Source organism: Apium graveolens, chromosome 1 (genome assembly GCF_009905375.1).
Source record: "Apium graveolens cultivar Ventura chromosome 1, ASM990537v1, whole genome shotgun sequence".
Taxonomy (NCBI): domain Eukaryota; kingdom Viridiplantae; phylum Streptophyta; class Magnoliopsida; order Apiales; family Apiaceae; genus Apium; species Apium graveolens.
Window position 1 is genome coordinate 67,745,002 of NC_133647.1, and position 13,140 is coordinate 67,758,141.

The window sequence follows — 13,140 nt, forward strand, 5'->3', positions numbered from 1 at the left end:
TATATATAATATAACAACATAGGGGTTCGATTAAAAAATTTAATTATATATACTCTAATTAATATTCATAAAATATTTACTTCAACCATTAGTACTCATTAATTATTACATATTCAATGATTATAATTATTCTAACTTAATACTATATAACAATTTTAATCATTAATACTTTCATTAATTATTAATAAATATTCTTCAAACATTAATACTTATAAAAAATTTATTTCACACTTATTCTCACAATTAACACATTAATATACGTATTTATATCTAAATCATTATTATATATTTGATCATAAATATATATATAGTGCAAATCATTTAGATTACATTAATATTTATTTCATCTCTTCATTCATTTATTAAAATTTATTCATTGTCATAATTAATATAAACATTTATCTATAACTCATATTATATGGTGATTAAAAATACATGCATATATTTTTTTAGTACATCCACACTTATACATACATACGTACATACATACATATATACATACGTACATATATACATACATACGTACATACATACATACATACATACATACATATATGCATACATCCACGTGCATATATAATAATATTTTAGTCATGATTATTTTTGTGGTATAAAAAAATTGTTTTTACCTTTAACTTAAGTTTAAATTCTGAAGATGAGTTCATACATTATTAATTATTAAATTATTAATATGAACAAGTGAATTATAAGCGAAAAGTAAAAATAAATATTTATATTTATAATTTAAAATTTAAAATTTCATTGACAAATAAAAATACGGAATTTAAATTATATTTTTATTTGAATAGTAGGTTAATATAATAATAATAATAATAATAATAATAATAATAATAATAATAATAATAATAATAATATACAATAAATATATGTGAGAAACTTGATTGTAAATCATGTTATTTTATGAGGGATGTCCCAATATAAGTAAAATAAAAAAAGAGCGATCCAAATTGCTGAATTAAGGGTGGAGTTGACCAAAATGTTGAGAAAACATGACAAATCAAATATCATATGAACTAAATACGTCACACCAAATAACATATCTTCGTGTCACGCAATATATGTATCAAACCAACTCTCATATGCGAACATCAACAATACGCTAAATATAATCCCGTGTTATTTTGATACATTAGAGGTAACAGAGCACATGTGAAATGCAGAATGCTACTCTAGTATGGGGTAAACATGTCTATAATACATGACAATGAAATTTATATCCATTCCCATAAAATTATGTATATTTATCATTTGAGTACTTAAATCTTATATTTATATAAAGGAAAATCTTAGGAGATTCTGTGGTGGTTGACGTGGCATGCTCCAAACTTTCACTTTGATTTTTCCTAATTTTACAAGGCTACGGGTTATTGATCTAAAACATAAGAATTAAGAATAAACATGTATAATAGGTTTTACAGAAAAGTGAATAGCCATACTAATAATGGTGGAGGAGTCCAAAAGTTTTGCTGGTTTATATTTCATAACATATTAATAATTACTTCTCCTCACCTCTGTATAAACCTATATATAAATAAGCAAAAATACTTAGCTTTGTAGCTCCATTTCTGTTCAGGTATGCATAATTTTTTATATGAATTTTCTATATATAATCTTGTATTGTTATTTATTTTATTTTTTTTGGCTACGAAGCTTTTATGCTCTGTCTTGGTGATTAACGGTGTAGAATATTAATTTCATTTTAAAGTATAAACTTTGGCCTGAAACCATCTTGGTGGCTTACTGACTTGGTTGATTTGTTTGTTTTGTGTGAGTAGTTCATTTTGTTGCCCATAATCAAATAGCGTTCTTACTCTCTTTTTCTTCGGGCAATCAAAATGGCTTAAATGAGACTTGTATATTTGGCCCACCATTACCCTCCTTGATACTGATCAGCTGCGGCAAAGGTGAAAAAAGAAAAATAACCTCCTTACACTTTGAAATGAAACACCTATAGCAATTTTTTTATTGCCTAACCGTTTAATAATTCTTTACATACCAGCTCTAATATTGTTGTTCAGGACATCCAGTGACTATTACAGAATATTGTTAGGGCGAAAACACGCGCTAATATTCACGCAAGTATACGCGTTCGTAAGTAGTATAAGATATAAAACAGATTCGTTCCCACAGAGACTCAGACTAATTATGTTCAATTACACTCACTCACCAATGTATGATTACTTCTCAATGTTGAAACAATAACACTTAGATTTGATTAACTAATTATTAACTATAATTAACTATGAGAATTAAGCACTTAATTGACACTTGAATTAACAATATTAAAACACACATGAGATCACAACTTCATTACTACTTCCTTCAATAGTCATTGTTATTACCCTTAGCATGCAACAATGATGATATTAATCGAACAACACGAAACTGATAAAAGCCAACTTTCATTGTACTAATACCATTCTATCAAGCATCCACAATTAAGATAGAAGTTGAATAGGCATCAATTATGTTGAGTCCTTATATGTCTACAGAAATTGACAACATAACGATTTAAGCACAAGTTATTCCTTTTGATTACATATGGCGAATAAAACGGTTAGAGTTACCCACTAATCATGCATACTCGTACATGAACCTATGCTAGCATGGCAAGTTCTAAATCTCAAGATCCACCGTCGCTTCACAAGAGATTAACACCCTATCTTATATGTTCGCGACGCACATAAGACGAATACGCACAACCAATACTAGATATCATACAATCATCACACACTAAGGTATTAGCAATATTTTTGACAATTACCTTGTATATATAAGAGAATACAATTTATTAGTTTACGTGTCTATACAAAAATTTATTTTTTTTATTTATTATAAAATATAATTTTCAGACCGCTCGAAGCGCGGTTTTATCAACTAGTTATAAAATAAAGCTAAGACAAGAGAATGTTAAAAAGAATAATACCAATGGAATACGGTATAGAATTAATTGTGCTAATTGAGATCTAAATTGACTCAATTTATTCCATGACTCGTAAAAAATAGTTAAGAAGTTTAAGCTTAAAATGGACAAAAAAAGAAGAGAGAATGAACCATCTGGATAGAGATCGTTAAAGGCAGCTATGACGAAAAAATTAAGGGGGATGAGGTTAAGGGGAGATATGAGTATATATTTGTGTATATATTAACATAAAATAAATACGCTGTTGTGGTTAGAGTTTTGCATGGGTATTTACGGCCAAAAAACCGTCAACATGTATATATGGACAAAGTATACCAAAAAATGAGTATATTGCCTATTTTCTCTTACTTTATAAATAAGTAGCAATGCATTTAATTGATTATATAATTCATTATTACAAAATTATTGTTGTTTGTCATCAATTTCTTTGATTTTTGTCACACCCTATCAATAATAATTTATCATACGGTTTAATGACATATACCGTATATCACATCAATGCTAATATTTAGATCCACTATATATATTTATGAATTAAACTAAAAAAAATATTAACTGAAAAAAGTATGTATTAAGCATGCATGTGTAGTGTAACCATTCATACCTATTATTAAAAAATTATATTTACTAATATCATATTTTAAATGTTACAGATAAGTTCAAATTCACATAGAGATAATAAAAAAGGAATTTGCATGTATTTAGGTATAATACAAATTTATAGTGGCATTAAATCTTGTCTAACTCGTCAATCAAATTTTTAGTATAGAAACAAACAAATAATTCCTATCACATTTCTAATATACAAACTCAAAAAATAATTTTCAACAAATCAGTACTTTATACATATTTAGATTATGGACATGCATCACACTGGCTAAAAATTATACTGTGTCTAACTAGTGGACCTTCAGGATATATTTTTATTTCACTCTTATCGCCTGTACCGATTAATGCACCATCCGCTTTCTTAAGTGTTGTGACTTATTTTTTTGAAATGTTTGGTATGAAATGAACGTGTGTGTATGTTTTAACTTATAGTATTCAAAAAAACATACAATCATGCTGATTTATATTGGTGTTTGGATGCGTCATTACATGTCACAACATGAGCGAATGGTATCGATTAAAATGAATAAATTTTGTAAGGTTTCAGTATCAATGGAATCATGAGACGTTTAATATGTCTATAGAGCTGTGTATTTGTTAATATTGACGAGGGATGGGGGAGATTTATTAAGGACAATAATAAGAATTCAAGAAGACTTAGATACAAATAAAAATTACTCCCTCCGTCCCACTAGGTTCTTAACATTTGAAATAGAAAGTTCGGCACGCATTTTAAGGCTCTTAAAATGCTTGTCGATCACTCCATTTTAAATGTTAATAATCTAGTGGGACGGAGGGAGTATAAATAAAAGTATATGTGAATAAAATAGTTCAAAGAATCATAGACATTTTCGTTATAACCCATATAAATCACTAGTGGACAATAAGAAATACCATTACAATTGTTATTTCAGCTATTTAGAGCATATTTGTGCATTGCACGAGCTATATAGATGTAGTAATAAGCTAAAATTAGAACAAGAGGTTCAGGTTATCAGGTCCTCCCGTTTTTGCTAATTTTGCCAAGGCCCCGGTTAAGAAATTGTAATATCTTTGGCAGCGCACTGGGTAAACCCTACGGGCTCACGCAATAGCCTGCAAACCACGTGAACCAAGGTAAACCGCATTTAAGCGACAGGCTCTGACTCAGGAGGCATAATCATAAATTCTCCTCCCATGGGATTCGAACCTGTGACCAAGAAGACAATTTTCCTCTCTTTAACCAACTGAGCCAACCCTTGCGGGCTATACCGGGATTTGTATGCATTAACACATGGGTAATGATTATGCATAAACACCCTATGGATACACAAGCTTGTATTCAACTTTATTTTTATTTCAACAATTCATATCCACTGTCTTCTCCTTACCTGGTAAAAGACTAATTTCAGAGTTCACGACGTCACATAACAGATAACACGTTAAAAGTGGTGCAAAATATTGAATCAAAACCCTCCGGGAGTTAGCCTAGTGGTTGTGAAATGTAAAATTAAACTTGAGAAGTAATGAGTAGCTCTGAGGTTACGGAATAGGTTCTTGTGATTGGCTTGAAGCTACTCAACCATCTAGATTTACCCAGTGTTGGATCAAGTAAAGCGGTTCGTACCCAAACTTTACTAGTAAACTTTCCTTAAGTTATTAAACAAATTTTACTTTCTTGATCAAAGTGTACTCTCACATTATAAATATCAATACCAGATCGAATAGAACTGTGTGGAGGATACCTTTCGATCTTGACAAACTTACCCTGAACGAAAAGGAAAAAAAATCATAAAATTTCTGAAGGTTTAACATCTTAATTTTGTTCCGAAATCGCTTATTCTATATGTAAGGTGTAAGACACCTTTTAGCCAAAAGAGTTAATTACACTTTACAACCCATACCTTTCATTTAAAATCAAAATAGTATAACTACTTTGCAACATACAGTTTACAACACTTAACTTTCAATATCAACTTTAACATATATCTCTTGCGGTTATAAAATTGAAATTGAGAAATATATTTATTAAGCAAAATATATGTTTATATATATAATCATAAAGTTTCTAAATATATCTAAATTTTAAATATATCTATATTTTAAAATTTTAAAAATTAGACTAAGTAATAAAATAATTGACATTAATATTATTTTTATAATTTGAATTTCTAAATTTTAGTTTAATTTAAAAAAAATTAAAATTATTATTTAAATATTTTGCTGAATTTCAGTTTTACCCTCCACAATATAAATATTTTTAACAAAATTTAATAGGATGCATATGGTATTTGATGTATAAAGTAAGGGGTTGCAAACCGTATTTTTGAAAGTAGGTATATAATTTTGTTATTATATGAAAGGTAGGGGTTGCAAAAATGTAATTAACTCTAGCTAAAAATAAGAAAATGAATGCAGCATTGCTGCTTCTGCTCAACAAAAATTCATAGTGTAGTGACCAGTACATCTTACTTCATCAGATTTGAGCCATGCTGGGAATTAAAAGTTTCTAGTCCTTGTAAAAATGTATGATCAGATAGCAATGTAAATGTATAGATACTTGTGTATGCACGATCACGCACATATTATAGTCAGATACCCACAGCTGGACTGTCTGGCTGATTCTCAGGCATCGCATCCTTGAAAGCAGGTAGCTCTTCATATGCCTCGTATAATCTTGATAAAACAGGGTAATCATTCTGCAAGAGATATTGAGGAGATACTGAGAAGAGTCTCAATAATATTATAGCACATATGTATCAAGATTTTCACCATCATACGGTTTACCAGATACTCAAAAGAAAATCAGTCAAAATTTAGATAAACCACGTCCTCGTGAGGCAGTTCAATATATAAACATATGAAACGACCAATAGATTTAAACAAACATAGACAAATTGCAGTACTAATGAAGATACAGACCGAAACTATTGGGTGAAAATAAACTATACAAAGAAAGGAATTCAGTTGGAACTTGGAAGTGAGTAGAAGCTAGTTTTAGGCAGCAAGGATCCCAAAACTAAAAAATGTTAAACATAAGAGTATGGCTGAGCTAGATTTTCAAATTACAAGATAGGACTTTGTGATGTTGTTAAGGATTTAATATACTGTCAGAATATTAAAGAAATATATCATTTTTCAAACTTCGTTTTAGCAGATATACCGAGTATTTTTAGAAAACTTTAAATGATTCTGATGAAACCCTGGTGAATTAAAACTTGTATAAATTGTACAAGACAGCCAATACAGAACAGTTTCAAGCCTGATATTACCAAGATAATTGTATAGCTGATAAGGAAAGAGGCAGCACAGAGCATTTGAAATTTGAAAGAACAAGTTTGAGAGACAGATGATACTTAAAACTAAACTAATACAAAGAAATGTTAATTCATGTGTATTTGTGTTGCTCTGTTAAGCCATCGGCTGTGTGATGTGGTAGTTAACAAAATGACTAGAATACTCGCGAAGCAAATGAATATCTGATACTTTGGCTTACTTGGCTAGGACTGCGTAAATGCAAAATCATGAAGGCATTCCGAAACTTTAGTCAACTCCTACTATGTTATCAGTAATCCAATATGTTATCAGTAATCAGAATTTCTGTCTTTTTATAGCCTGGTAAAAACAAGGAGTAACTAAGTATCACCTTAACTGTCATATATTGAACACAATTAAAGTTCCTCTGCAGCCAAAGATACATGAAGAGAACTCATCAATTTAATTAAAAAAATCAGATATCTTCCCTACAAAATTCTGAAGCATAACTGCAAAGGTAAGTTATAATAGAAATTAATACCTTACATCAAAAAGGCAAAAGTGTGGAAAAAAATTGAGACATTAATGACAAGGGCAGTGTTAATTGTACATACCATGTCAACTTTAAATCTTTTTCTTGCTGCATCTACTTGTGGTGCTATAAAACAATCAGCCTACAAGTTATTAACACACAAAGTTTATAATGTACGCGTCTGAACATGAATAGGTTGCATATTCTACTGGCGAATGAAAATAACCAGCGAGCAAAATTTTATAATGATCATCGTATTTATCGGATAAATTACACTCCCCGTTCCAGTTTAGATGATTCAAGTGACTTTTGATTTTCTTCCAAAAGAGATAACCAAAGAAGGTAAAGAAGTGAGTAAAAGGGAAATCAACCTTCACCGTATAGGTTTGAAATTTTCGATTTATGCATAGACTATACAAGTCTACAACGCATGTATTTAGAAGAAAAAACTCACCAATGAAATTTCATCTCCAGTAGCATATTTTCCAGCACAGTTGTTCAATAGCTTCTCAAGAGCTGCAACCGACTAACAGATGAGTTAGACAAAAAATAATACTTGATACGTATCTGTTAAGATATCAAATTTGAAATTGATCAGTTTTCCTTTCTAGACAATGACATTAACTAACTTCTGCTTTGTTCTATTCATTAGTATTCTAAAATTTTTATTGCATCTTACTTCAATCGCAGAAGAATAAAAATATTAAAATATGTTATTGCTAATCAGATACAGGCTGAGGGAACCAACTACCTATCTGTTTGATAAGACAATAGTATCTATGTATGAAACTGAGAAAGGTAAGAGATAGTAGTGCTTTCCCACAGTTAATAAACAGTCCATATTTACTTAATTCCATTTGACTCGTAATGAGAATATATGATATGTAGTAAATTGCGCTTTAAGCAACCATAATAATGTACCTCACTGTTATATCACATATGGACATTATATAACATGTCTAAACTCATCTATGTACTGGATCTCGATATAGTTTTCAGTCATGAGAGATGGTTCTCTGAAACATATGGACTACGGAACTCCTCACTGTTCCCTAAAGCACTGATAAGCAACACTCAAAACCTTGAGAAGGGTAGGGGTTCTGGAAATTGGGTTTAATATGTGGAATTGCAAGTCCACTTGTCTGACTGAAAACTGCTTTCCAATACAATATAATTTATGCTTTTTTCAAAGCTTACCTGCAAATCCTTTGCAGATATGATGCTGGGTCCAAGGAAGCATCTTGTCAGGACTAGATATTTCCCCAATATACTTCTGGAAATAATTAGACAAGACAATTAAATTTATGGTTCCGGAGCATGTTCATTGGAAAAAAAGACTGAAAATTTGAGCTTGCCTGTATACGTGGATTCTGAAGAGGCTGTATGTTGGAGGAAACAATATTTGCAGCCTGCAAATTAAGTATATGTAAACGGCATGCTGATAGTAAGGAAAATAGAGAAACAAATAATGAAAGAGAATTCTAAATCTGTAAGTGATAAAAAAAATGAGGAATACTGTATCTTTGCATAGTGACGCGTTTGTAGAACTCAGATCTAAACTGATTAGATATGTCAAAGCCTTGAACTTGTTATTATTTCTGGAAAACTTGTTGAATTTCTGGGAAAGTTTCAAGTGTATTGTATTAAAATGAGAATTTACTTTTAGTAATTTATAGATTAACAATTAAGGAAATGTCATCTTCCTGAAAATAAATCTCTGCATCAGTAGGATCTGCTATTTGGTTTATTGCATAATCTTACTCTTGCCAATTTACCAAATTTCAACTTCTCCTATATGGCAGACATGTCTAACATTTGAATGTGCCTCATTATGTCGGTTTATTTGTAACCAATGTTAATGGCATACATCTTCCTCAAAATAACCCCACTGTTACTTCCCATCTAATATCAAGCCGAGTCATGGTAAATTACACTTCTCAGTCAGTAGCGACTAAATTCTACCTTGGAATACATTTAATTGAAGTACAAGCATCCTGGTGACATGTTGGATAAGATATAGAGGAGCAGATGACAGCACTGCTGATAGAATAATAATTGAATGAGAACTTGCAACTTTTGGTTGTGAAGGGCTTATCTTTTTTGAAAGATCTCAGTTCATGTATTTTTGATGTTCAACTGAATGATTCTCTATGGAGACTGCTTTATTTACTACGAAGTTCAAATAAGTATGAACTGGTTTAGTGCTTCAAAGCTATCTTCATATAACTATTTATGTATCCAAATTGGGAATTCATTGGCCAACAGAAAAATAAGGCTGGAGGCCTAGTTTATGAGCACTGATGCTAAATATTGGACCCAACAAAGGGAAGATGTGTTTAATAAACTTGCCATGACAAGGGAACGGATGCAAAACTATGAGTAAGACATTTATGATCTCGGTTAGACTTATGGGCTAGATTCCATTATGTATATTTTTCCGCACGAACTTTAGGATAATTAAATTGAACAAATTATTAGTGTAAAGTTGGAGATGTGGATAGCTGAACCTATGATACAGTTAGAATATACGAAACCAAGTTCACAAACGTGTGATGAAGAGATGCAAGCAATGTGAACTTTCCTAGATAAAAGTCTCTTTACCATATCATAGAAAAACCTTGAAAAACCTCGAAAAACATTTAGAGAGGATATTGAAGAGTATATCTCTTGACGATATATCAGAGTACAATGGATGTGGCTAAATAGTAATTTAAAGGAGGTGGTGTGCGAACATAAACTCCTGACAAGTTAAACAGAGTATATAGGAATGTCATCAGACCTGTATACAACTGTATGCTAGGATCCTAAATAGTGGATAAGAAACGAAACAATACATATAGATAATTAATCTGTATTGATGGCCAAAAAAGTTTAGATATGAACAGAATGAGGCTGTTGGGAAAAAATTGGACTAGTGCTTGCTACAAAAGGAAACAAGGAAATTTAATTGTATGAAAGGAATAGCCATGTAACACAGGCCTGTGAATCACTTTGGAAAAAAGTTGTATCCTATCACAAAAAGGATACCATATGAGGATGGATATTTTCTAAGATTTGGACACAACATTGTGACAGAGGTGCTTAGTACATCATATCTAGGGAGTTAAAATTTTGGTTGGACAATCTGTTCTCTTCCCATTCTAATTTTTATTTATGTTCATATTATTTTTTCTATCCTTTAACATTTTCTACATAACAATGTATTTTCACTTGAAAATATATTTAAAGATTCAATTTCTGGTCTAAATTTATTTTTTGTAGTCTCGCTCATTACTGTACAAGTTTTAGTACAGGTAGTTGCTCATATTGAGAAGTTCACATATAGGATCTAGCATCAGCCACCCAACTAGTTCAGGATAAAAAGCATTGTGCATAGACTATAAGACAGATACAAAGGTATATGCAAATACCTGATAATTCAATGCTCTTTTCTGGAGATCATTCGGCAATAATGGATGCTGAGGGTACTTCTCTTCCAGATACTGCACATAATTAAGCACCATATGAAAAAAATATAGAGGAGCTAAGACAACAAAGATATGAATCAGAGGCTACATATTAAAGGATAAAGCTATGATGCACCATTAAGATGGCAAAAGAGTCGGCGATTATTATGTCACCATCCACCAGCGCCGGCACCATACCAAGAGGACTGAGCTTTAAGAATTCTGGATTCCATTTATTAAAGAAAACTATTAGAGGAACAAGATGCTAGAAAGAAGATTTAAAAAGTAAGCCACAGGTCTGGTTTCTGTGACTGGCACCAAAAAGCTCCCACTCGTTATGAATTAACCTCTCAAAGCTAAACTGCAGGTTTTTGTAGAAAATCACAAAATCCATCTAGTTTATGGAACAAAGTACCCTTTCTTTGCTAATAACTTTTGTGAGAATATACCAGGAAAAATTGAAGAAAGAAATAACTAATATACCTAAAACAGAAACCAGAAATCTGAGTACTATACTAATATATAAATTTGAAGTTGTAACAATGACATATATGCATAGAGTGATATCAGACCAGTTCATATATAAAGAAACTAGGAACTATTGAAAGTGTCTGCTTGATATCAGACCAGTTCTATTTTATAAAAATAGAAGCTTTTTCAGTGCATTGGGGAAAAATCATTAGTTGAAACCAACGGGGAAAGAATAGTCCCTTGTTGCAATAAATGAAAAGAGAACTATCAACAAGTTTAGATCCATGCTTACAGCTCTTAACTTGAGGCAGAAAGCCCAAAGTTTTAGTCTTTATATATAGGAATGTGATTTCCATGTGGTAAAGTTTGAGATAGTTAAAACTTTGTGATTATTCTGTTAATTGTCAACATTACATTTTTCCTCTCTAGTTCATTTGTGAAACTCTTGGAGCAGTGCCGTACCAAATTGTGATAAACCTATTGGTTGCCATCAAACTTTATTCACTCTTTTACAACAGTAGAACTATCAGGGCAGCAGATTCCCCACAACTAATTCAACTATACTTCTACAGCGTCCCTAATTTTCATACTTAAGTGATACTAGACAGGTTACAGAGATAGGTGTAAAATTTTGAGATTGTGCATCTTGCATGATAGCTACTTGAGTACTCTCAAGGGTACTTCTTGATACTTTTTTCTACAAGTAGGAAAGATTCTATAACAACCACATAGCAGATATATAGTCATTCAACCGTAAACCAATTAAACTATACTTCTATAGCGTCCCTAATCTTAATTATACTTCCCACCACAAATAAATTACTCAAAACAGACAAAAGCAAATCATTTTCGATTGTACTATTACACAAAAACATAAACTATCAATAATGAACAGAAAAAAAAAATCTAACCATCAGTAAGATGCTGTCCATTCAACATATCTACTGCTACATATTCATGATGAATCCCTGTTTACAGTGAAACCAAGAGCTCATAAGAAACTTGCTTACATATTTGGTGAATTTAGTGTTTATGTTGGTGAATTCTGATTTTTGGAATTTGTTAGCAGGCTAAGATGACTTGTAGGCTGTAGCCGAACAGAACCAGAAATAAACATAAACAAGCCAATTATAAAAAAAAAAATTGGAAAACCTTTCAGTCCAAGAGCTATACGAACACGAAAAGAGCATGAACTCAAGTAATGAGAATAAAATTTCATCACCTGCAATCAAAAGTCAAACACAAATTTTCAGCCCAAAAAAATAGACATATATTGATGATGTTGTACCCTATAAAAGAAATGTTACCATTCTTTATTCACTGGTACTTGGTACAAAAGCTAAACACTAAAGTAACATGCACATGTATACATATCAAAATGATTTGTGTGTATATGTATGTATTTTTTTAGTAAGATAGCGAGGGGAAAATGGACGGAAGACGCAATGCATGACGCCCGAAGAGATGAAATTTCTTTCTGTCCCTGTCGGTACTTTCGTAAATCTTCTGTTTGGCAGGAAAAACATCACATATATTTGACCAAAACGGGTTTTAATCCATATAAGATTATCTTTTAAATTTAAAATTATTTATTATATATTTTGTGAAAGATCCGTCAAATTGGAATTAGTTCAAAATATAAGCTAAAATATATTTTACAATTTACATATCTGTTTAAATAATAATAACTAATTTCAAGTTCCCGTTTCCTAAGTCATCGAATATCCATCTTCGACAATTGTACTTGAAGTTTCAAAAAGACTATTGTTAGTATACGAGGGGCTGTAAATGAGCTTAATCCAGCCTAATTATCAAATGTTCGTACATTCAGCATTGAATTCGATCTTGAATTTTTATCGAGTTATAAATTTTATTCATATATCGACTTATAAGTAAAATATTAT

General features: G+C 31.0%; 1 protein-coding gene across 6 annotated transcripts; it reads right to left on the reverse strand.

Moving 5' to 3' along the window:
- Window positions 1-5,933: 5,933 nt before the first annotated feature.
- On the reverse strand, window positions 5,934-12,704 carry LOC141664130 (glutathione S-transferase zeta class-like). 6 transcript variants are annotated; one of them, XR_012551855.1, is made up of 12 exons: window positions 12,544-12,703; window positions 12,389-12,458; window positions 12,148-12,204; window positions 10,902-10,987; window positions 10,730-10,801; window positions 8,675-8,728; window positions 8,517-8,592; window positions 7,774-7,835; window positions 7,402-7,461; window positions 7,179-7,214; window positions 7,029-7,089; window positions 5,934-6,231 (listed from the first exon to the last, which is right to left on the reverse strand). XR_012551855.1 is itself a non-coding variant. In XM_074470028.1 (11 exons), exons 1-11 carry the CDS (start codon window positions 12,544-12,546, stop codon window positions 6,124-6,126), a joined length of 684 nt encoding a protein of 227 aa, XP_074326129.1. In that variant the 5' UTR covers window positions 12,547-12,704; the 3' UTR covers window positions 5,934-6,123. The 6 variants fall into 6 exon arrangements, 4 of the variants coding, with proteins under 4 accessions (XP_074326129.1, XP_074326135.1, XP_074326141.1 ...); XR_012551857.1 differs by lacking the exon at window positions 7,179-7,214 and having other exon boundaries at window positions 7,029-7,147; window positions 12,544-12,701; XM_074470028.1 differs by lacking the exon at window positions 7,029-7,089 and having other exon boundaries at window positions 12,544-12,704.
- Between the last annotated feature and the right edge of the window lie 436 nt (window positions 12,705-13,140).

Bases quoted from the DNA above. Each gene is read 5' to 3' on its own strand.
- LOC141664130 (XM_074470028.1), bottom strand. The intron at 12,205-12,388 runs GTTTTCCAATTT...CACTGTAAACAG, and splicing joins TATAGCTCTTGGACTGAAAG to GGATTCATCATGAATATGTA. The intron at 7,836-8,516 runs GTAAGCTTTGAA...AGTCGGTTGCAG, and splicing joins TATCTGCAAAGGATTTGCAG to CTCTTGAGAAGCTATTGAAC.